Genomic DNA, 26,157 nt, shown 5'->3' with positions numbered 1-26,157 from the left:
GAAAATACATCCACAGGTGTGTCTTCAGTTAACCTATGACATCATCATCTGGACTTTCATTGTTTGAAGAGATAGTAACCATTCTGTGTGTGAACTTCTGTATTCTAAGACATTATGAAATAAATCTCTGACATATTGTCACATTTAGCAAACAGAAATAAGTTTTGTAATTCTAACTTACCAAAAAGAAGAAAATTTGGTCTGATTTAAGTTTCATTTTACTTATGTATTTATCTGATTTCTATGGAAGAGACTTAGGCTTTACTCTGAGTTCTGACTTTTTCTAATTCAGGGACATTCTGATTCTGTGTCAATCTATGTCAAAATCCAAGTAAACAACCAATTATTCTTGTTAGCATAAGAACTGTTCTTTACTTGTTATGGTTTGTAAACCTTCACTTTATCCACAATGAAAGCTTGTTCCATTTTTTTTTTTTTTGGTAGATTTTAGTTTCAGGACTAGATTTGGTTATTGGTGCATAAACAATTTAAACAATTCTGATTCACATCGGTAATATTAATTACCCCATCAACATAATAGTCACCACTACAATCATGGGGCTGATTGTGTTCCTGTCCTGTTGGAAACTGAGACAGACAAACAATATTAAACCAAATGGAACGTTCTTTGGATTTATAAAGGGCAAGCTGCAAGATTCCCAGCAGAATTAAGATCTAAATTTCTGTGGTTTCTGGAAATCTTTTCCTTCTTATATGCCTTTTCCTGGGGTGCTGGCTGTTGTGTTAACTTTTTTAACCTGGCCCTGGCTACAGCTGTAGTTGTTCTCTTGATGAAGGATTGACTGCAGGTGTGTTCTGTTTGACTCTCTGAGAAAGAGGTATGTTGACATGCTTTGACATTTTAAGAGACCTATTATGGAAAATTCATTTTTTGAATGATTTTATACTTCCAGTTGAGCTTCAACACCTTCTAAAAAAAGCAGGAGCACTTAAAAAGCCACTCAGCTTTTTTTTTTTTTCTTTAACAATAAGTTAATGTATTTTAGTGCCTGGAAAACAATCTTGAAAGTTGTTCTTCACCATAATCGTTGAAAGCTGTGGGGTGCAATTATTTTCAAACAACCACAAATTCAAAATAAACATTATTAGAGGCTTCAGAATGGAAAATAAACCATTTTAAAAACCTCCCAATTGCTGAGCCCATTACCTAGCAACCGTAGTTGAGCTCCAGCATGTTTGGTCAGCTGGTTTTACTACTGTATGTGCTGTACAATGACTGCTGGAAAAGACAAATGTTTTGTTGACTTGTTGGTTGTGCAGGAGGCTTATGCAAATTACTCATTTGTTTGCAGCCATTTTCACATGTGATTGTAAATGCTGAGGTGTGGTTAGCAGCTTTTCTCTTGGATTTAAAGTGACAAGAGGCCCTAAAACATCTCATTCTGAAAGGAACTCAAAATAGGCAGAACTTAGCAGAAAATGTCCAAAAATGTAATTAACTTGTTTTTATTGCTCATAGACCTATTCTAACCTGTTCAAGGAAGCATAATAGATCATCGATTTTAGACCATGCCATGTCAATAAAGGCACTGGAAACGTTCTTTAGGTGGAGAGCCTTGAAATTTTGTGGTATTCGGAATCAGGATGATTTATTTTATTCATTTATAGTTTAAAAAGGATACATGTTGACAAACAAAGGCTGTGAATGAAATGGAGTAGAAGCAAATTAGCATCAGTCAACCATACCATACAGCCAGTTGATGTTTTTTTTCTGGTTGTTGTTAAGAACAGCATTTTTCTGGACTTTGTTTCAAAAAATAGTTTCAAAAATGAACTAAATTACTTTGGCTTAATTCATTTTCCTTTTATCCAGTTGCTAAACTTTTATGAGACCACAAAAAAGGATCAGGCATGTTAATTATAAAATGGGGGACAAATACAATTCATGCACAAATTTATTTACTTCAATTCTCACAGTTTGGAGGTGGAAAAAAAAGAATGAAGACATAAATCTTGCAGGTTAGTAACAGAAAAGCAACTCTTTCAGCTTCCATTTATAGTGTGGCAACACTTCCTGCCATTGTGTGCCAGGAAAACCCAGACCTTCCCGGCTGCTCTCTGATGTCCTGCCTCTTATCCAGCCCGAAAAAATACCACACATTGATACACCCACACATAACCTCTCCTGGGACTGAGTCCCAACCCACTAACCAGATTAGTGAATGTGGCTTTTGCTTGAACACCCCTAACAAAGTGCTTTTCAAGTCGACATTATTTGAAATCAAACCAGCTGCCCTGGTGCCCCATCAGGAAGACTGGATTCCTAAAAGTCACAAAGGATTATAATTAGGAAGGAATATTTTTCATTTGGAAAAAAACTTGTGGATATCACAGACTGTTCTGTCAGAGAAACTACAAAGGAAGCATATCATTGCTGCACCTCATCAATGAGCAACAGGCTGCACAGATTAGAGATTCAGACTCCAGACTTTGCTCGCTTTCGGGATCATTCGCCTCTCCTTCATCTGAGCCTCTGGCTGGGTAGGCTCGCTTTGTTTCCAGCGCCCGGGTCTGGGAGTTGGGAAACCCATCAGGACACCGTAAATCATTTCTGGGCCTGAATGTCAGCCAAAGCCTCTTCAATTACTGGACCACATCCCTGCAGAACACAGTTGTGGTCGACCTCTAACTTTACATGTCTTTTAACATCTTTGTTGTCAAAGTGTACGGCTGAGTCTCTCTGCTTGATGTGAGTCTATGCTGACGATCTAATTGTTTTCACACGCAGCTGATCACAGCTCCTCAGTGAAACCGTCTAAAAATCTAATATTTTTGCATAAAATGCATTAACATAAATAATTTGTAAATATTTTCTTATTTCAGACATCTTGAAGGAAAACATGTGAGATTCAAGGTTTTCAAATTTGAAGTGTAATATTTGTTTATCCTGTATCTTGTTTTTTGTACAGTTTTTATATTCTGTCTGTGTGAGGTCACTTTGTTGCTGTTGTACAGAAATGTCACCATTGTGGGGCAATAAATGATATTCTATTCTATTCTAATGTAGAGAACTAAGTCAAATTTACAATACATTTATTTTAAACTAACAAAATAAACTTACTACTGTAAGAACTAACAAGGGAAAAAATGTTAGTCCATAGTTGATTAAATAACTGCAGGGCCTGCTCTGACTCCAAAACATGCCCACATCATCATACCTCCACCACTGTGCTTTTGACTTGGTGTGAAAGTGCTTGTTTATCGGTCCTTTATGGACAGACTTCTCTAGTCAGGTTTCATCTGTCTGAAGAACCAGACGTCTTGTGATCTGTTCAAATGCAACTTGGCAAAGGAGCTGCCATATTCTTTTCACTGAGAAATTATTTTGCACTCCAACTCTTGTTAGAGATCTCGTTTTCTATTTCTCTGTGTCTCGCACAGTCTGACCTCAGGGTGAATTTGCTGAAATGTCCACTCCTGAGAAGATCGGAAGCTGTCTGAAATGCTTTTTCACTCATGAATATTTTTTTCTTTTGTCCCAAGGAAAAAAAATAAAGCTTTCAGAAAGCCAGAGGAAATATTTATGGAGGAGGTTTAGGTGTCTGATGTCCTGAAATAATGTTCAGAAGAAAAAAATAAACAGTGAATTAAAGCAAGCAGGTTCTGAAAATCAAAGTTTCTGATTTGGCTCCTGAATGAATCTCCTAGCCAAAGTTATTGGTATATTTTGAAGTCTGGTTGAATGAGTGGAAAGTAATAAAACCAGGTTTCATTTCAAAGTGGACGGAGTCAGACAGTCGCTGTGAGTAAAGGCCATGCACGCTAACCAAAATCCTGTTTTGGATCAGTTCAGATTATGGCTCCTTTTAGAACATTCTGCAAAACCTACAGACACTCTGTTTCCAGCTTTGATTACTTAAATGCCTGCATGTCTCTGATGAATACTTTTGTTTTTGCCAGCAGATGTAGATTTCCAGACTTAGAGCCAGAAAGGACTTTGCAGGACCAGTAAAGCTATCACAATTTTATATTTGCCCTTACTAAAGATAATAGCATGAAACAGAGGAATTTACTGCTATCTGTTAACCTTGGAAGCACCTCCATTTGCTAAGCAGTAAAAACCTAAACATAGGCCATCCTGACTTTTGGACAGATGGAAATCCAGGCCGCTATCTAAACTTTGTGATCACGAATCATGTTTGCCAACATTGTTCAGAAGAGAATCCATATGAAGAAAAATTGGTGCCATAAATCCTTTGAACTCCCTCATAAAAATACCTGACAGACTTTAAGACTGACTTTTTCAAACCACTGGTACAAAAAAAGGCATTAATAGGGTCTCATAATTGTTACTGTATAGACAGTTTAGTTTTTTTGTCTCCTCGCCTGACTGCCAAACCTCAATAAATCCCTTTTCCTCAGAAGGCCCGTCTCTGCACCTCACCCTGCTGTTCCCAGTAGACAGTTTTGAAGTATTAGTGTGCACTGCTTCATATCTCAAAAAGCCAAAGTCAAATAAGAGGAAGATGCTGTGTCCAAGGAAAGCAGATTGGAAGGATTGAATTCGGACCAGGTGCAGTTTGAAGGGTCTTCACAAGCCGCTCACTACTGAACCTAATCACATGGACATTTTTATGCAAAGCCTCTTTTTGTTGACTTCATGAACTCCAAGATCTCACATACTTTGGGCACTTTTTAAACTTATTAGACATTTTCAGTAGCTAGTTCAGTAATATACACTAGATTAAAAAAAGCATCAACTTCCATACAGTTTTTTTTCATTTTTGTCAGACTTGTTTTAGATCATGAAACTGATCTTAATATTAAAGATAACCTGAATAAAAACAAGAGATTTCAAATGAATGATTTGTTACCAAAGAGGAAACATCTATCCAAAGGAACCTGACTCTATATTAGCATAAATCTCTCCCTTGTAAGATTATAAATTAACTGTGATCAGCACCAGTCCCGACGACTGTCTGACTCTGAAACATAAAATCACCTTAATAGAACCTGTCTGACATCATGAAGTAGGCTAAATTATCTCAAACAACAACACATCATGCTCTGATTTGAAGAAATTCACAAACACACAAAAAAAACAAAGTCAACAGATCAGTTTCCACATAATTGCACAAATTGGAATTACAAAAATAAGTTTGCTGCATGGAAACACGACAATTTTGAAAAACAAAACAAAACAAAAAAACCCTCAAATTTTTGTGGTAGAATGATGTGGTTTTTCAAAATTAGTGTAATTCTCAAAATTGCAATGGAAACTAACAACTTTTTTTTTTTTTGCATTGTATGAGTCATGTGATCAACAACCGGATGTTAAAGTTGTCAAAATAGACAAATAAGACGACAGGAAGTGGCAGGAGGCTGATGTTTTGAACAGCTTATCCCGTGACCAAATTTATTCACGTGTGCTTTTAGTTGCATTTCTTATCTAAAATAACCTTAAACCAGTCATTCATGGATAAAAACAACTTTGGAAGACGACTGCACCAATGTCATCAGTATCTATAAAAGGACCTGTCAACGCATGAGTGTAATTTTTTTCACCTGGGGTTAAGTTGGTTTGAACAGCTTTTTAATGTTATAAATAAAGTAATCATTTGAAAATGACTTTTGGTATTTACTCTTTTTTATTTATTTATTTGGTCTAAAATGTAATTGCAACAAAGTTTCTCTGTTACAGAGAAACTGTGTGGTCTTCTGCTTCACCTTGTGTGGCAGCTGGCAGAAGGTTTCACAGCAGGATGTTGATGTACGTGTGTAAATAAGTCACTTTTTAAACTAGATGAATTTTGATTCCAACATTGGTCCAACTTTAAATTCATGTTTTTAATCATGAATCCAGTATAAAGATGGTTTTATTCAAACTGTGAAAACTTTTGTTACTTTCAGCATCATTTTTGATCTCTCCAAACTTTTCCTTATGTTTGTGTCTGCAGCTGGTGAGGATCACTCATCTAAGCTCCGAATGGATTTCATACAGAAAGACCAAAAGTAATTGAGCTAATGGTGCTGCAGCAAACTGTGTGGCCTCCAAGGTGAGGGTCTGCAGGACTGAGCATATCAGGGGAAAACCTGGGTGGTACACTGGAAGGAAAAAGGAGTTCCATCGGCAGCGGACTCTTCCCTCTCCTGAAGTATCACATGCAGGATAGTGCTATCATTGCATGCGTAAATAAGAGGCTGGAAGCAAACTCCAAAGAGGCATCTGCTTACATTGGCTGAGACGACGAGACCGAGCCGGTGAGTTCAGAAGCAGGTCAGCCGCAGTAGGAGTGAACTTCAGCATTTGTGGACGAGGAGGTCATCTCTCATTTGATTTCATGGTGTCTGATGGGAACCAAAGGGAGTGTTTGGTTTTCTTAAACTGATCAACACAGAAGTGGTCTGGGGTCATTACTTGGAACATCACACACTCAGAAAAGAGGCAGAGAAAAACTAAGTCATAAAGACAATTGAACTGATTTGGTGATCTAAATGGTTAAAGGTGATTCGATTGCATTAAACTTGCAGTATGTAACATTTATTAAAAAAAAGCTTTACATATTTTAAAACTGTCCCTTTTTGTGACAGTTTAATATGATTCAGATACTCTGTGAAAAAAACAAAAAAACATCTAGCTTCTGTGCCTCCTCTTTGTGCCATTTGCACAAATACACTGCTCCATCAGAAACAACCAATCAGAGCCAAGAGGAGGGTCTTAGTGCTTTCAATTATCCTCATGTACACGCTACTCACACCCTCCCTTATAAGTGTCAGTGGTAAAACATGGATATCCTAATTTCATATTCTCTAGTGAAAACAATTTAAACACAAACGATAAATACATAGTGCATGATTTTCTGTTGAACTTCTGTCTGCATTCAAATGCACAACTATGTTTTGTCATGTCAACCTTTTATATTAAATTCTCATAACTTCTACAAGTTTTACTCTCAGAGCAAAAGGCATGATGTTGCAGAGAATCTGCAAGAATTAACCAGATTGATCTGAATTCTGACATAATTGTATTCTACATAACTAGATATCGGACCTGTTGAAACTTAATGATCATATAATCTAGAAAATAAACAACCAACCTATGCCTTATGATGTTTTATTTTTTTTTTTACATAATCTGGCTCTCAGCTCTGACCATCCACCAGTGATGAGGACGAAAAAAAAAATTAGTATCTCTTAAAGTTTTTGCTCATCTTGTTTTGCAACTAAAACCCTCAGTAATTTTTCAATGAAAGCAAACCAGTAATTCAAAAGATCCAAACATTTTTCAAGCCTTACTTCAAATTCTTGAACCTGCAAGTGTTTCTCTGTTCCCTAATCGATCAGGACACTTATTTAAATCACTTTGTTTTCCTTCCGCCGCTCGAATGAAATTATGTCACTTTTTGGCTTTAATTTGGCACTAAGGCCGAATGACATCAGGAGTGACCAAGTGAAGCATTTAAACTTGAGAGACGTGTTTTGGTAACCTTCCACCTTTCTTGACTGGAAATCATAAATAGGATTTACATGAATTAGAGTGTAATAAAAGCTCAACTCAAGGCCACAGGAGAACAAAAGATGTCTTAAAGTCAAACTGCAAACAGAACCTCTGAGCAGATGTGTTGAAAGTGTGTGGGAGAGTATAGAGATTTAAACCTTGAGCCTGCTAGCATCATTTTCAGCGTGGGAATGGATCTTCAAACCTTATGATTACCGAGTGCTGGTGTACGCAGGTTTGATTCCCAGGAAGCAGCAGGCTCCATCTTGGGTTTTGCAGACAGCTGAGTCACAACTAGACTGTTTTAAAGGTTTAAAAGTGGGAAGCAGTTCTGCCTTTTTTGATCAGGAACAGTGTTTTGGAGGAGGCTGCAACCAACCTGATTTTGAGCACCTTGTTTCTGCATTGAGGAGTGACTTCATAACCCAAACCAGACGGTGCAGACAGGCCCTTCCTTATGAGAACCGGCGGCTGGAAGCAAAAGCTTCTAAAAGCCCAACGTGTGAACCTGGCTGCCCAACGTGTGAACCTGGCTGCTGTGTTGAGTAGCTTTCCTTCTTTCTGCTACCAATTTTAGAAAACATAACAATTGGATTTTTTTTAAACTGGCACGGCAACTGCTGATGATGTGACACCAGAGATGAAGGAGGACCATTCGTCTGAAAAGTGACAGATGCTGCACTGACAGTTTTGTGATACGGATTGAAATGACTCTGTGCTTTTTTGTGTTTCCAAATAAAAACACATGCGGAAGCTGCGCCAAGAGCAAATATTTATGCTCCAGTTTTAATTAGCACAGCAATTTTGCAATGAAATTAAGCATCTCAATCATAACTCATGCCCTGTAATGCAGAAGCTTGTGCACACAAAATCCAGGGAAGAAAAAGGGCAGAAAATGAGAAGAAATGAAGTAAAAATAGCAACAATGTGCAAGCAATTTATGCTAATTAGACCTTTATTTATGGTCCAATAATTGGGTGCATTTGAATTGTTGATGATGTTTTTTCTCCTTATTCCCCCCTCCTCCTTGCTTTCCCCCTTTGCTCTCCTTCTGAGAGAAGATCAAAGCCTGTGCACTTGAATAGATGTTAATGGTGCATGGCTGTCGTCTTAGTCCTGAGCAGTTGAGATCCCTCCAGTGGGAGAAAAACAAAGAAAAAAAAAGGGCATATTTGGGTCTTCGTGGACACAATTAGCAGTAAATCTGCCTTCCTTTCACAACAGCACTCTCTTTTAACCCACAAGAAGTGCTCTGTATTCACATCGTTGCTGATTTTCTTAACCTTCACCTTCCTTTGCCTTTTCACTGCTTCTGAGAACTATGCATCAAACTGTCAGCAGATGCAAAATCTAATTCGGGAATAAAGTCACATGTTGTCACATTGGAACCAAAACTGAAATGTGTTTCATTCAGATTCTGTGTGATAGATCAGGGGTCTGCAACCTGTGGCTCCAAACGCAAAAGTGTCTCTTTGGACCTTCTTCGATAACATAAAACATCATTGAATCAATGAAGAAGTGCATTTAATTTCTACAACAGAATGACACCAACAGTACCAAATAAGTAATTTTTTAGATAATTTTTTCCTATCAGGTTGGAAACTATGTGCAAATATCAACATCCAGTTGAAGAAAGTGTGTCCATCCTTTTTGCAAAAAAGCATGTCTTGTCTTTATATTAAAAACTAAAACAGAAATCAAATGTTGGTTCTTTAAAAATAACACATTTCCTGTAGTAGATATTTATCCAAACTTACAAGGCATCTTAAAGGAAAAGGAAAAACATTATTGACTCCAAACAAATTTAATTTTGCTGGACTGAGAGTAAAAATGGCTTTTTTGATTCTAAAGGGTGGAAATCACTGAGACAAGCAAAACCTAACCCTATTTTTAATTTTCTTTTACTTTTTTACAAATCAAAATCTTCAACGTATAAATTTTCTTCATAATCATAAAGCTTTATAGACCAACCTGTTGTTGCAACTACTGTTGCAGTTGTGATATGACTAAAGCTTTACTTGACGGAAAGAGTTGGTAGCATCAGTCTTCGAACTCTGCCACAGATTCTAAATTGTATTTATGTCTGGACTTTGACTGGGCCATTCTAACACATTAGCTGCTGTAGGTCTGGTTGTGGGTTCATGGTTGATGCCCTCCTCGAAGGTGGACCTCAGTGTTTTCAGCTTCTAACAGTTTTCCTTCCAGGATTGTCTTGTAATCATTTCCTCCTAAAAAAAAAAACTAGTCAACCAACGTAAACTGGTTGACTAGTTTACTAAAGTAAATTTTGACAATTTATTTCAGAGTATTAGTTTAAATATATTCAAACTTTTATTAGTGAAAAACTCAAATAAAGAATAGTTATTTTTCACTTCAAACTTATGCACAATTATGTTTATCTATGACATAAAGTCACAATAAAACCTGCAGATGTTCATGGCCGTAATGTGATTAAATCTGCAAAAGGTCATGAATTGTGAATACTTTTACAAGTCCTTGGATTCAGTTGCGCTGCAATGAATGTTGAAGATAAATTAAATATCTCACATTCAACTCATCTTTCAAAACGCCCTGCCCACAATCCCACCCAGAACTTTTAATAGAAAAGAAAGGGAAATAAATATTTCTTTGAGTGCGGTTGTTCTGCTGTGCCTCGCCGTAGCCCGAGGCACAGCGTTTTACAGTCCGCCTCCCTCCAGAATTCAAATGTGCGAGAAAAACGGCACAACCCAGACTGAGTGGAGGAAACAAGGTGCATTATGTAGGTGGGAGGTGACTGTGCCATTGAGAGACAATTAGCATGAAGCCCAGACCTTTGGAAAAGGCGCGGAGGCTGCCGAGAGCAGGCCTGACAGAATGAAAAGATTAAGACTTGAGAAAAGATAGTGGGGGCATGGGAAAATCCAAAGGGAAACTGGCGACTGAAGTAGCCAATGAGCAGCGATGGGACAATGAGGCAATAAGCATTTTTTTCCCCGTCTTTTGCTGAAAAATGTTGTGCTTTCTTCAGCTGCCAAGTGTGTACATTCCTCCATATTTAAAAGGTGCCATTTATTTGTACGTGACTGTTGTTTCCTATCTACATTTAAGGCACGCCTGTCAGGAGGGTGAAAGACGAGTGAAGTGGAGGCTTTTTGCAGACTATTCAGCTTCAAAATTCCACCAGGTGTTAGCAGAGCGGTGGATTTGTCACCGGACTGTGGTTAAATGCCTGTCATTTGCCAGTGAGAAGCCCATAATGGCCTAATGGTTTTAATGAGTGCCTGCCTTTCACATGCTTCTGCATTTTGTTTCTGGAATTCCAGTTTGGACGAATGCAGCCTGTGTAGTTCTGCTGTAAAACTTCAGGCACAGCTCCATCGAAATGCTGCCAATTCCCGGGCCGACCGTTTTTGTATTTTTTTTTTTTTTTAATGCAGGAAACAGATTCTCCACGCTGGTGCTGTGGATTGTGACATTTAGCCCTGTGCTGTTTCCTACAGACATCATAACTAATAACTTGCTGTGTCTTCAGCAGCAAAAGAGAAGAAGCACGGAGGTCAAAGGGAGGGACTATAACTGGTTTTGTATACAGATTGTAAATTGTTTGCTACTTCCACACCTGTGTATGTGATAGAGAAAGATTGGCTGTCCATATTTTATAAAGCTTCACATCCTTCCACCACAGTGTTTATGGAGAAACACGTGGTATTCATAAAAATCACAACAGCAAACAGCAGAGAAAATGTGGTAAGTGCATTCACTTTAGAGCAGCTAGTTCTTTAATTTCTTCTCATTCTAAGGCTTTTAGCACTTTCTTACCAGGATATGAATGTAGAAATGGATGAATAAACTGTTTTTTCATACTTGTATATGTAAAAATATATACACACACACACATATATATATATATATATATATGAATATAAGTGTGCATATTTGTTTTTTAAAATATGGTAATTTATAAGTAAATAGTCAGTCAGTGCTTTAAAAAGTGTCAAAATATTTATTGAGAAGCAGAGAAAGCTGTCAAATTGAAATAATAATAATAAAATACTTAAATGTTTTATCAAGCATCCGAACCGTGTCTTTAAAGTTGTGTCTTCATAATGAAAAGACCTCTGGGCATCTTTCACCAGGAGCCAAAGCAAACATCCCTGCTGTTCTTTTCTAAACTCAAATGCATTTAAATAATTTATCACTCAGTATGCCACAAAATAAAAAAAAACTGATCAAAAAACAATTGCAATTCTGCATAGTTCTAGAAATATATTAAATCATAAGGCTTTCTATAAAAATACAAAAAAAAGAGCAAAATTAAGTTTACTGCCGATTGTAGTGCAGCATTTGTTTTATATTATATGGATCTAAATATGATTGAAATATGTTTGTAAATTTACAACAACAAAAAAATAATAATAAAAAGTACAAACAAAAAAGACAGAAAAAGCAGGCATTTTGCAGTCGTTGGAATTAATTTATGGAATAATGAAAGCATGGACAGACGAGAGTGCCATTACACGTTTTCAAAATAATTGATAAAAATTGAAAATATTTGATGGGTGAAAGAGAACGTGATTTCAAGTTGTGTCTGTTTTGGTCTTGGACTGTTTTCTTTCCTTTAATGTTTCTGATTAGTGACTTATATATACATACGTAGTGACATACTATTTTTCTTTATAGAATTCATTGATTTATGAAGGGGTAATTTAGCTTAATTTGACGAGTAGGACAAGCATAAATATAAGTCTTGTGCTTCTGCCTGTACCTTTTCAGTAAAGTTGTTTAAATTGTTTTGAAGCATGGATAATTAGTTATTTGACAACTGACTGAAAAAATAAAGAATCAATCATTACAAGGCAACATGACTGCATCATCTGCAAACCTGCATTCAGATTCTGGACACCAGCAGAGACTCTGAACATAATCTATGAATGTGTTTTAGTGACATGTCAGCTGACTTGTTTTTATATAACCTAATTGAAATGAGGTATTACTTTACTGCTGCTATGAAGAAATGAATGTCCCCTTTTGGCCTGCTTGATGATGGTTTTTTTGTGTTTGTGGTTTGGACTCGGAAACAACAACCTCCCTCGGCCCATTAAGGCTGTTTGTTTTGTTCTGCTCAGATCCTGGCAGTGGAGCAGGCATTGTTTCCTGCTTAAATCTTCTCACTTAAGCACAATGAGAGAAGCTGCTCTGACTACAGCAAACACAAGGAGAAACGTTTAGTTTCTGAAAGCTAAAAAGACTGAAAATACCCAACACATTTTACATTATTATTATTATTATTATTATTATTATTATTATTATTATTATTTTATTATGTTATTATTAATTCTAGCAACAAGATATTCAGGTTTCAGATTTCACCTTATTTGATGACATCAGACAGCTTAACATTTGTTTACTAAAACGTGTCCATCAGTAAAACTTGTCTCCTCGAGTTCTCAGTGGGCGGGGCTTAACTGACAGCAGTCTCTGCTATAGTTTTGTTGAGGGGTACATCTGCATTAATCATGGGAATTTTCACAATTATATTCATTAATTTTTTGGGACAATTAATTAATGTTAAACTATTAGTTTATAAGCCTATAGACAAAATGTTTGGAATCCTAGCCTACAAGGTTAGCAGTCATCTTGATTTTACGGATTTGGTAAGAAAATGATTATCAGCCTTGATTCTGAATTGGAGCGGGAAGCTACACATTTGACTTGGAAAAATGACTTGTGGACATTTCTGACCCAGTTCTTTGATTTAGGTTTGCTGAAAGCGATACACAGTTAAAAGCTGGAGGGTCCTGGCCCCAAGGACTGGCATTTGAGACACCTCCCCTCTGAGGAGATTATTCGAATATGTGTGTACAAACTAGAATAATGTTGATTCTCATGTCAATTTTTACCACTGAAGTACTTTCATAACTGAGTTTTAGTGAACACTCGGCCTTCCAGTAGACAATTTATTTGGCATAAGAAGAAACAGAATAATGAGCACCTACATTTCAACAGGCCTTCACATCATCTGGCATTTAGGTCTAATAAATTCAACTCTTATCTTAGCCAGAAATATCAGTGATAATGTTGCCTCTGAGGAATTATTATTCTTATGCTGGTGGAGTTCTGAAGGTGCGTGTGTGTGTGCGTGCATGCGTGTGTGTGTGTGTGTGTGTGTGTGTGGGTGGGTGTGTTCTCAGACACTACCTGCTTGATTCACTCATAGCATCTTTGTGTGGGATGTTATTCTAACCCCAACTGTTCCCACTGGAGTGAAATTAAAGATCTGAAGCAGAAAGACTTTAAATGATTGGTGATCAGCTAAATCATCCATTTCCACAAACTGAACCATTTTTACACTGAAATACCAAATCTGCACTTTTGCACCGGACAGGATATGACAACATAAGATGTTTTCATGGATACGTAAGAATGACCTGTTTTTCCCTGAAAGGTTTGTTTCAAAAGAAAAAACATAAAAATATGATACAATTACATCAGAAAGTTGAATTATTCTAATGTTAGTTATTACAGATGTATGATGCATATCCAAATCTTGAGTCAAAACAAAACAAAGATAAACATCTTGAGTTTCTTGAGGTCCATCTGCAGGACCTGAAACCTCTGGAAGAGGTTTTTAACCAGAGTGTGATTAATATTAATGGATGCAGTCTCTGAGATTGTGACTGATCCTTCTTGAGATAGAAAGACTTCGTGAAAATCAAGTGAAAACAGGTTTCTGTCCGGTAAGAGAAAACTACCAGCCACCAGAGGTCTTATATAGATGTCAAAACATTTTTCTCTTATTTTGATTTTAATATTATTTGGACTTTCTCTGTTTTCCCACTTCATTTTTGAAATTTGCATTTTCACAGGAATGTTTCAACTCTGACTTGTAATATTTAGTTGTAAACTGACTGGTAAAAGTGTCCCAAATCCAACTTGTTTGACCTTTTGTGTGCCTGGGTCTGATTTGAGGAATACAAATCAGATCCAGTCCACTTCCATCTGGGATCCTAAATCTGAAACTTCTGAGGTTTTTCAAAGCAACCTCAGTCTGAACTGCTGTATTTTATGTCGCTGAGTTGTAACTGTACACCAAAGGATGTGACAAGCAGGCATCAAGCACAGCAATAGTGGAGCTAATTATAATTTTCTCAGCTCTTTGTGTACATCAGGAACACAAAGTTCACACTGAGACTGAGTGTGGTTACATACAAATGATCATAAGAAGTTATAAAATGAAAATGTATTTATTCTCAACAAAAATAGTCACTCAGGTTAAAGACATAATGTTTTTTTTAAGCTTGAGAAAATAAAATACACTTTACCAAGTTGTACACAAAGGTTTTCACAAAAAATGGCAATATTTTCTTTCCTATTTTTCAAACCTGTAAGTTTTGCCCAACTGAATGTGCCTGTCACTGTTTTCTTTTGCTTCAGTTATGTATATGGGTTTATATATCTGATAAGTTTGTTTGTGTTTACTTCAATGAGCTGCAATGTGATTGTGGTTGGTTTTGTTTTAAGTCATAATTCTTGTTTTATTTTTGTAAAAAAACAAAAACAACTACTTTAAATTAGAGACTTGTATTGCATATTTGGATGCACTATTTTGTCAGTTTTATATTGCATGTCAATAGTTGCATTTGTTCAATAAAGATTATATGTTTATTACAAAGTTGACTAATAAAATATTTTTAAGAAAAAAAAGGGAAATGAAATCCTACTTGAGCATTAAGTCCTGCAGCATTAACATAGTCTTACAAGTGAATTGAAGTGTATTTTAACAGGTGAATCTTCACAAGAACACTGAAAACTGGGTTTGAAATGGACAAAGCACGCCGATCTTTTTGAAAATTTTTGGGTGAAGTTTAGAAACGGGGTCTGTACCAAACAACCAGTTGAAATGAACTCTACTATTTATGTCAAACGTGGATCAAATACAAAGGTCAGAAATATGCCAGAAGTTTGATGATGCATGTAACCAAGGTGCAATATTCTCAAATAAATTAATGGAAAAGCAATTGAAGAATCCTATTTCTTAAAAGTTCATAGTGATTGACAGTGATGTGTGATTAAGCCAGCACTTATGTCAGCATTATCTGATGCGTTATAAAACAAAACAAAGAAAGGGAAAGTTGCTGAGCGAGCAGAGCGTCACAAAGTGGATCTAAAGCAGATGTGTTGCCTCTGCAGAACATCCCAGAGCATGGCGACACTTGAGCCAAAGATCTCAAGATGACAATACTGTCTGTTTAACATCCATCACACGCCTCTGTTAATGTTCTCAAGCTTGCGGCAACCAAAGCCTGGGTCAGTCCAAACCCATCTGAGCTCTAGTCAAACCGCAGTTTAGCAGCATTAGAGTGCAACTTTTCCAGAGATGGAACAGCCATCGTCTTCCTCACACAACCACGGACTCGCATGCATCTATGTTTCCCTTTCATTTCCAAACAGCTTCAGCTCCTCATGGAGGCTTTAATGTTGCTTAAAGGAAGCTCTGGCTGCAGAACACTCAGAACTAAAACCCTTATCAAAGGAGAAATTTATAGCTTTGATGCAGTTGTGACCTGAAGAAGACTCTCAGGACTTTAGGCTAATTTCGTAGTGGGTTAATTATGTGCCACATGAGCCTTCTGAGGATGGAGCTGTGTTTTGTTTATCTCACAGCAAAGCCGTATGCAGATTCTGCTAATGAGGGGGCAGAAACTGCAACATCTCACAAACGTTAAAGTTGCATTTGCTGTTTAGCTTAACATGAAAACATGAACTGGTAAAGGACTACATCAGGAGTTGCTTAAAGTTCTCAGTAAACAGTGTCCTGCATGTTTGGATGTTACCATCATGACTTGGTGATTGTTGCAGAGCATCAAAAGTGCAACAACAGCAGGTTTGGTGGAGTGATGATGAAAATAGTTTAATTAAATTTCAAAAAACACTTACAGCCAACTCACAAAAACTGCTGGATTGATGCAAGGATCCAGCGAGGATCCAGCTCACTCAGGTGAGAACATAACTCACTAATCAAGGGGATGAGGAGTAACTGGAAGTGAGTCCAGAGGAAGTAGAGACACATGAGGAGAGCTGAAATAATTAATCCAAATATAAACTCAGATAAAATTCAAACAAATACCTAAGCCCCGTCCACGCAGAGATGAAAGTGAATGTGTATCTATTGTGGTTGCAGCACCGAAAATGCTGTAACACTACCACCGAACAACACTGGACAGCGCCATTTTTGTTTGTTAGAGTGAAGTGTAATGCAGGATAGAGAGAGAGTTGGAGCTACGACATCATTGTTTCAAAAAAGACGCAATCTGCATGTACACACTGAAATTGATGCACTCTGGCAACTGGTTTCAAAAATAATCACTTCTGGTCTCCCAAAAGTCTTAATCCATGTGGACCCACAGCCTAAACATCAAGAAACCATTGTGGATAAACCTTCTCTAACAGCTGAACTACCTCGTAACGACGTCATCAAGCTGTGCACAGACATGAATGCAACTGAATATTTAATAAACTCACAGGGAAACCAAGTTTTCAGTGCCAGGACATACATGAGTTAAGCATGCTCAAAAGACCAAGTCAAAAGCTATCAACAATCTGAGTCACCATGGCAACCACTAAAACAAGCTGCAGGGAGAGAGGTTGCCTGAATAAATGTGAAACTTTGAATGCATGACAGCGTTTATTTCTATTTGAATATCGAGCAGACTCCCTAGATTCAAGAGTGATGAACAATATAAAATGTTTTTCGTAATACGTTATACAAAAAAGCAGGCTTGGCCGAGCTTAAAATTCAGAAAGTTGAAAACACAATTTATTTTATATTTTACAAGCAATTTCAGTAAATATTAATTTTCTTTTAGATGTAATTCAAAGCTTAACAGAATGTTGGTTTCTCCAACATCCTATTTCTCACCCTGCAATTATTTTGACATTTTTATTTAACACCATTTTAGTTTTTTCCCTTACACGGGGATGAAATACAGTGTGTTATCACACAAAGGGATATATAGAGCCATACACCTCCCTTTACAAACAGATTCCTGTGTTTTTGGCATAGCAGCTGCTCAGTACATGGATGAAGATCGCTGAATCTCTGCAACACAACTTGAGATAGTGAGGTTTTCAGGTTAATTTAAATGCCATCCATATGTGGCCCAGTGAGCAGCGTAAGAGCTTTACTGGGAACATTTTCTTCAAAAAAAGCAAATTTACAACAAAATTTCACTCATTGAGAGAGGATGGATGTTAACAGTTACTATTTCTGTTTCATTGAAGCATATGGGGAACAAAAGGCCAAAAAGATGTGATACCTGAGTCTTTAGCTTGTTTTGAAAGCTGCTGACATGTTTTAATCAGTAAAATACTTTCTGCAAATAAGTAAATGTTGTTTTATACTGAAAACCTCCAGGGTTCTGAGAACAAGTGACACAAAGGTGTCATAAAAACGTCTTTTTTGAGCTTCTATGAGATTCCAGACGAACTTAAACATTCATTTGAAAATGGTTGCAGAAGCCAAGGCTCCAGTCCTGCACACATTAAAACGTTTTTGAGATGCCATCTCATGATCAGGACAAAGCAGCACGAAAGACAGACATAATATGGTGACATCGAAGCACGAAAGTTGGAATAGTTGTTCAAAGGTTTAAGTCCTCACTGTTCTCATTAATTATACTGTGCTCTGCATCATGCTTTTTGACAGTGCAGAGTCTAATTGTTATGAGTTAAAACATGCTTTGATGCATATTGTAATTCATGAGGTTGTCACAACATGAACAATGCAGTAAAAATTTAAAAAAGATTTAAAAAACAGATTGAAAAAGTCTGACTCAACAATTTAGAAAGCCACAAACCTAGGGGTAAATTCTTTTTGATTAAGTTTATACCCTAAACATAAGAGAACTGGTGCAACGTGTCCTTTATTATTTTAATGTTATTGTCTTTAGCTATGACTCTGTCATATAATTAAGTCTCCAATGTTTCAAGATCCAAACATTCCTACTAATAAAATCAAAGATTAAAACTGTGAGCAAACTGAAAACAATTAAAGCTGAATTCAAATTGGATGCTCTGTATTATTGTGTTGTTTTTTTTGTTGGTTTGCTGACCAGTTGAGTTCTTCTATTCAGTGTTCACTTAACCCTTGTGTTTACAAATGGGGTCCAACCGACCCCACACCCATATCACTTGTATCATTTGCCTCAGCCTCGCACGCACAAGGGTTAAACATATCAAACTTTTAAAAAATAAATTAATATTGAGAAAAAAACATAGACAATAAGCAACACACAAACCAGCACCATGAGAGGCAATACATCTGTCTGCAAATATGTTTTTAATCCTTGTGCGTGCGAGGACTGTGGCAAACTGTGGCAAATGATAAAAGTTTTACGTGTTGGGTCGGTTGGACCCCATTTGTAAACACAAGGGCAGTTTTTTTTGTCAAAGTCCACATGTGCAAAAGTAACCCAGACCTTGAGATCAATAAGCAACACACTGTACAGTGTGTTGATTCTGCCCTGTACAGAATACAGGGCAGAATACTCAGATTACCAATAAACAACCAACACTTAATTAGAGGTAAGATAATATTTTTTTAATCTAGATAATGCTTTGGAGGGCCATGCTAGAAATCAGAAATCAGAAATCTTTCTCACCTTGCAAGACAAAGATTGCTCCCTCCTTCCATGAGCACAGAGAAAACTCTTGAGTCAGTTTGGAAATCATCAACACAAGGCAAGTTTTGATGACTTAGACAACCTCAGCAGAGAGAAAAAAAAACTGCTAGACAACACTCCATCATGGGAAACTCAATCTCATTTCTTTCACACCTTCAATTCAGGATGAATAAGTTGCTTCTCACCACTGTGAAACACATCACAGCTGACGTTTCAAAATGAGAACTCAGCAGTCATTTTTAACACAGAGAGCTCACAGCTCTGTGAAATAAAACCACATTTACGCTGACAGGAATAACACATGTTCAAAGTTCTTCAGGGCCATGTCCCATTATGTAACATGCAATGTTTGCTCTTAAAGATATATGTTGCAATTAGTCTTTAACACATCATAACCTCCTCTACAAGCTGGTGAAGTTAAGCAGACGTCTGGAAAACATCCAAAAGCGGCATTTGTGGGAAAGAAAGCAAGAACACCCCTGAAGAGATCACCAGCATGCTGGCCTCAAGGACAATCAGGAAGACAGATTCCCTTCTGTCCTCATAGATGTTTTACATGCTACCACACTGTGCCAAACAATGTGCTCTTTGTTGCTGGAGGCCCCTCTGTGACACCTACAGAGAGGAAGACGAGGGAGCTCTTGACCCTGGTCCTCAGTGCCCGCTGTCCTGCAGGTTTTAGGGGGTTTTTTTCTGCCACATACCTGATGTAAATTTCTGTTCAAACCCTGTTGGGGCAGAGTGACGCCAATTTATTGTGCTTTGCTCCCCATCCTGCTATTCCTGCCAAAAAATGGACACTCTACCTGTAGCAGGGCTTTACTCTGTTATGTGGCAGAGTGTTCTGGGTCAGCTGCAGCTGGCTGATTATTTATTTTTTATTTTTTTGGCAAACCTGTGAAGACACTGTTGCAATAATCAGTTCAACCAAACATGAATGCATTAATGAATTTTATAGATCTTGCTGGGACATGTCTCTTGAGCCTGGAAATGTTCTTCAGGCGGTAGAAAGCTGACTTTGTAACAGTCTTTATGTGTCTATGAAAGTTTAAGTGCCCCTCCTTTGGTGAGACGGAGCCATGGGGAACCCCTTATTTAATCTCTTTTACTGTTAACGCTCATATAAACTTACCTGTAGACACAAAGAAATGCCTGTTCTTTAAGACTCAGATTGGTCAAGTGAGGTTCAATAACGTCAGCACTGTCGGTTTTTTCACTGTGGACCTCATGAACCACTTTGATAGGATCAGTCTCTGCATGGTGGTGAGCATGGGAGCTGCCCTGAAAGGCAGCAGAGCGGTTGATCATTGTTTATTTATATGGGGAGAAGTGCTAATACTGACACTATAGCATTTATAGCCCTAACCTACTTTTCTTTGTTAAGAAGAGGAAAGGGTGCAAATTGAAATTAGATGCAGCTGCGGATGAGGCAATTTTCCATTTATGCCACAAGTTTTGGGATCGGGCTGAGATTCAGCTTAACGAGAAACGATTAATATCCCAATGGTACGCTCGCACTAAGATCAAACTTACTACAAAGTCTGGTTTTTCCTAATGAAGGCATCACTGTTGAAGCGCCACCATGAGACAAACTTACCCGACCTTCTCACACTGCGTATGCAGGGAGACGGTCCAGCGTTGGTACTTCCCAACACAAAGCGTAAGGTTGTGGATGGTAATGTCATTGAACAAATTACAGAAATATTTTAAAACAGAACTTAGAATGTTTATTATTATTATTATTTTGAAGTTTAATGATGTGAAAAATTTAATCTGGACAAAAAAGCAAAAACTCTTCCTTTTTGCCCCCTCCATTGACCCAGACTTTCATCAATGCTAAGTTTTGCCGGTTTCACAGCTTCAGAACATTTCATTTGTCCAGATCTGAGCTGTCAATCTCCTCTATCCTCTCAGGACCCCTTTTTATATTATAAAACAGATAAGCATGCAAAATCACTGAGCTATGATAAAAAAAAAAAACAGGTTCTGTTTAATAAACCACATGTAAATAATTGCTCAAAGCAATAGGGAGGCCTGTGTCATGGAGTCCGCTCCATATTTAGTTTGGCTGTGAGCGGCGTAGCTCAGTTTCATTTGGGTCCTGAAATGCTTTCTTAAATGTTTTGTTAAGACTCTGTAACATTTAAAATCCTGCACAGATGGGGAATAACTCAGCTCCCAAATGATTTTTATCTATTTTTTAAAACTGCAGACGCTCAAGTGCATCCTAATGAGCTGCTGAGAAAGAAGGAATGAGAAACTTTTTAAATAAATACCTTTTTTTATTCTGTTATTGGCTTTTTACAGGTACAAAGCATACAGCATGTTATAGTTTTATCAAAAGTGGAAAATACTGATGTTACATATGTAACAAATGTAAAAAATAAGTAATCGATCTTACTTTCCCTGAAAGTAAGAACATAACATTTCAGCGTATGAAAATTTGCATAAAAACACTGCTACAGTAATTTAAGTTAATAAACAGTACAAAAAATGTAGAAACCATACATGTCAACATAATGAACAAGGACACCACCAACATGACAAATGACTGTGATTTTTCATAAAATAAGAAAAAATGTACATAAGTTCATTAAGTTTTAGTTCAGGTCATGTTTACAGGATCAACATTTTTATTTTCATAAGTGCCAGGGAGAATATTGGCTGGTCAGAGAGTGTTAATGCATTTTTTTCTTAACAAACACTTTTTCCCCGAAAAGACTATCTCCTTAGGCCAATGAAACAGAATCCTCAAATGTCTGTAAGGCAGCAGACGTGATTACCTTTCACTCTTGGGACATTTAGCCAGTCTTAGAGGAGGAAGCGGAGTAAGGCAAAAAGAGATCGGATCATTGGTGGGGTTTGAAAAACATTGAAAGTGATTGTTTTCACAGAATTGCTGCGTCAGGTGCTTTTTGATTAAACACACATGCTTCTTTTTTAAAAATTAATAATGCATCCCTAAAAATAGACTCCTTTCATAAATGTAGTCATGAACTTCTGTGAGTTCCTACTCAGCCACTTTCTTATCTCTTGAGAGAATATTTCGGGAGGGGAAATATTATTGGTAATAAAGGACAAAAATGCTTGATCGAGATTATGTAAAATCCTAAATTGAACTCAGGTGAGGGTTTTCTTCCAAAAGCCATCCAGTATCGATGGATACACTTAATGAGGTCTCAGAGAGGTGAGTGCAGAGTTTGTACAGTTTCAACCTAGAAAAGACTGGTAAACTATTCCAAGGTGGCAACGATGAAATCATTCCTCGGTTTTCTGCCTTACCGCATTAAAAGTCGTCTTTTTCTGTTGAGTATCAATAAAAACATACACTTCAATTTACTCACAAAATATACAGCCTTTCTGTTTTTAGAATGGAGATTGACAAAATTCTACAACACTGTAATAAATAGTCTCATACATATTGCTCAGCTTCTCCTTCATTAAGAATGGTTACTGAGCCATCCCCGCTGTTCATTTCAATGTCTTTCGCTGCAGCATTCTCAGGAAGTGAAGCTAAGTCCTTAAAAACGTCAACATAATGTCCAAAGCCGGGCCCCCAGTTCAAAAGATTGTCCCAGTTGAAGCCCCCAGCTTGCTGGCCCAGTTTGTGGGGCAGTGTGTAGTGTTGCTCGGTGGAAGGTGTCTGGGCGATACCAGGCCCTCCTTCTGCCCGCCGGCTAGAATATCGCCTCTGCTTGAGTCTCCCGCCGTAGTCCTCGTCGTCAGCATCTGACTCATTGACTTGCGAGAGCTTGGGAACTCTGGAGCTGTAGGAGACGGGCTTTTCCCTGTCATACTCCATCTCCGAACAGGTGAAGGAGTCATGTGAGTCACTTTCAGACGAGGACTCCGGAGCAGGAATACCATCAGCTGGGTTGCGGACCCTTGACAGCGGCCTGCGGCAGTCCTCCTCTGAACTGGAGCGCCCGTGGTCAGCGCTGCAGATGCTGGGGTTGCGTGGACGTGGCGTGTTAAGCCTCTCCACCTCTTCGATGGACAGCCCCACTGGAGGCCCTGTCTCTAGAGGGATCTGTTCGATTGGCTGCTTCAGCCGGCTACCTGGCCTGGAGGTGTGGCCGTGGCCGGCCATCGTCTGTGGACTTTTGCTGCGCCTCCCCAGCCGGGTGGCGTAGTTGAACATGGGAGGGGGTTGACACATGTCATTGTGCATGTCCAGCGGGCTGCCTTCACGGCGAGCCAGGTTGAGGTCTCTGGTGGGAGTGTTGCGGTAGAAGGAAGAAGGTTTGGTGAACGGAGCTGGGGAATGTCTAGAAAGCGGATTGGGGGTAGGACAGGCAGAGTGGGAGTGGCTGAGTGGAGTGGACCTCAGGGCTTGTGTGTACTGAGGCTGATAAGTGTAGCTTGTTGCACCTAGTGGTAACGGCGACTGTCTGGCAAAGCCCAGCGGGCTGTGTCTCTGGATAGAAAACTTGGGAGTGTGGCTGCGGAACTGCTTGTAGTGTTGGATGATGTCTGCATCTGACGGCGCAATACTGCTGGCGTTGTCAATGTCATAATGTTCAATATCTGCCTCTGGCCCATTACAAGGCGCACAGGGAGCACTGGGAACAGTCTCATTGTTGTGGGGAATGTCTGTTTCATCATATATCAAGTATGGGTTCTCCCTCTCAATAATGTCTGGCTTAGGGTTCCCTTCTGGTTGTTTTCGTACTGTCATGTCATCTCCATATGGTGGGATGTTGTCTGGATCATCGAAAGCGACATTCTCACTACCCTTCTTCTTTTTCTTCTTCTTTTTCTTCTCATTAGGTTTCTTCTCCTTAGGTTCCTTTGGCACTTTGGTCTTGTTGCGGTCTTTGCAGTGGTTGCACAGGATCAGGCTGAGCACCACCAAGGCAAGGACGGTAGCACAGCTGCCGACAATAGCCGGCACAGCCCAGATGGGTAGAACCATTGCTTCTACTGTAGGACTGGGGCTGCAGACAAAGCCACCATTGTCGGCTGTGGTGCAGACAGTACCTTGAGGGCACTGGACGCCCAGACAGGCCACCAGAGTTTCGCAAGTCTTGCCAGTGTAGAATTCGGAGCAGATACAGGTGAACCCAGAGTGGGGGTCTGGGATGCAGCTGCCGTGGTTCTGGCAGGGATTAGAGGCACAGTCGCCAGGCGGGACACATTGATATGTGTACCACTGGTTGACGCACATCAGGCCGTCTAAACACGGGTTGCTCTCGCACAAGTTGGGTCCTCTGCAGCCGATCTTTACAGATGAACTGGTCTTGGTTAACGCCACAAGGCTGTGCTCTCCAGTAAATGGCAGGTTCTCCCCGTTGTACTTTACGTATGCCAGGCAGCCGTCAAAACCTGCAGAAAAATATGGGAAAAACAAACCGGATTAGTTAACAAGAACAGCCGGCAGCAGGTACACAATGGAGGTATAAGGAAGAATCATTGGGCCTGGATCAGTTCCTAATAAACAGCAGGAACTTTGAGCTATAATCAGAGGTAAAGGAATGTTGTTTGGATGGGTAATAAGTTCAAGCTTAGTACAAAAACAATGAAACTAGTAATTTCTCATGGAAAGCTTCTACTGTAACAAAATAACAAAAAAAAAACAACATATTTTAAAAATCGGGCCACATCCATCACTGGCCAATTTGAAGGAAGACATGAAATGTTTTCTAACAGAGAATCCATCGTCGGGGCCATTATGGCTTCAAGACATGCATCTGGGTTGGATGAATGTCTCTGTGTCTAATTCAGCCTGTTGCCTAACAGCGCTGCCTCACAGATGTAAACAGGTTTTTATTGAATTTATCCCAGTGCAGATTAAATCCATTTGTGTCTTTTCATTAGCTTAGGAGCAGCGAGCGCACAATAGAACCCAAATGTTCAGACACACACTGAGGTAAAGGCTGGTTAACAGGCAGCCTGCCACAGGTCTGCGTGCTGAGAGTGTGTTTGTTTTGAAACGGTCCCTTTGTAAAAGACCTCAACAAATCATTCAAATGGCTAATTTTTACCATATTAGTACATAGTGTAAGCCTTGTTTTTCCCTCCCCTTAAAATCCTAAAATTTACTGTGTTGCATTACCTCCTCCTGGAAACCCTCTGCTTCACCTTTTCCAAACTTATACTCAAGGACATCTGATCTGGGATTTAAAAACCCAGCAAAGAAAAGCTGAACTGGGAAGAAGTTTAGCATGAAAAGTCAACATTTTCCAAAGTGAAGTCAAGTTAAACTAATGTTGGTTCTGGTCTGTGTAATTGGTAAAAACTTCACTTTGTCAAAGTTTTGCAGGATGTTCAGTTTTAGATAAAACTGCCACAGGCTAGTTTCCCTGGTATGTTTATACCTTTGCCCTTATGTGACTATAGTTTAGTCTTGCAGAATAACAGGAATAAATGTAAGTGTTTTTATAAATCTGTAGTTTTCCATAACAAAGACCGCATTTTAAAAATAAATCAAGATTTTCAGATAGATGGCCAATATCTTTGTGTACAAATGTAAGAAGCATGGGATTTTGTTTGTATGGTTCTTGATTCTGGTGAGATGATCAATTTTGTTGAAGAAAACATGAGCTACAGATGTTTTGGGAGTATCTTCAGCAATGCCACATTTCTATTAATTTATCTTTTCCTAGATCAATGTATCCATCCAATTCAAAACTTCCTTTTAGTTTAACAAACGATGCTAATTAGCAGGGGTATTCAAATGTTTTATATATGTATTTATCTTCCCTGAAACATCATCTAAGGGTCATTTTTGAAAAACTGGAGAAGAGCCTAGAAATTATTCCAATTTAATAACCAAAACACATTAACTTGCGTCTTTATTCATTAAAAAGTCTGACCTCCTTCACTTCTGCTGCTTGTTTTAAAGACCCAGATGTATAGTAACTGATTTGATGTAGTCACTGCTGTTCAGAGTAAATCCTTTTGAAGGCAGTTTCATGTTTGAAATTTGGACAATTTAGTTATGAGACTCTCTTTTTGGTTAATCTCCTTCACAAGAAGACAAAGCAACACCTTCATTGCTGCAGAAGAAGCCTTTATGTATCATTAAGCAGACTT

General features: G+C 38.4%; 1 protein-coding gene across 2 annotated transcripts in view; it reads right to left on the bottom strand.

Annotated features, from left to right (window-relative positions):
* Window positions 1-21,383: 21,383 nt before the first annotated feature.
* Window positions 21,384-26,157, bottom strand: part of fat4 (FAT atypical cadherin 4) — a 126,596-nt gene continuing 121,822 nt past the window's right edge. For both annotated transcript variants that reach the window (XM_007572539.2, XM_016660936.1), the window contains one exon: window positions 21,384-24,447. In XM_007572539.2, the coding sequence (XP_007572601.1) occupies window positions 22,535-24,447 (1,913 nt within the window). In that variant the 3' untranslated portion in view covers window positions 21,384-22,534. The remainder of the gene's footprint in view (window positions 24,448-26,157) is intronic.

This window comes from Poecilia formosa, unplaced genomic scaffold (genome assembly GCF_000485575.1).
Source record: "Poecilia formosa unplaced genomic scaffold, Poecilia_formosa-5.1.2 Scaffold303, whole genome shotgun sequence".
NCBI lineage: Eukaryota > Metazoa > Chordata > Actinopteri > Cyprinodontiformes > Poeciliidae > Poecilia > Poecilia formosa.
Note: the sequence above shows the minus strand (reverse complement) of the source record. Positions and strands in the feature narration are given on the sequence as shown.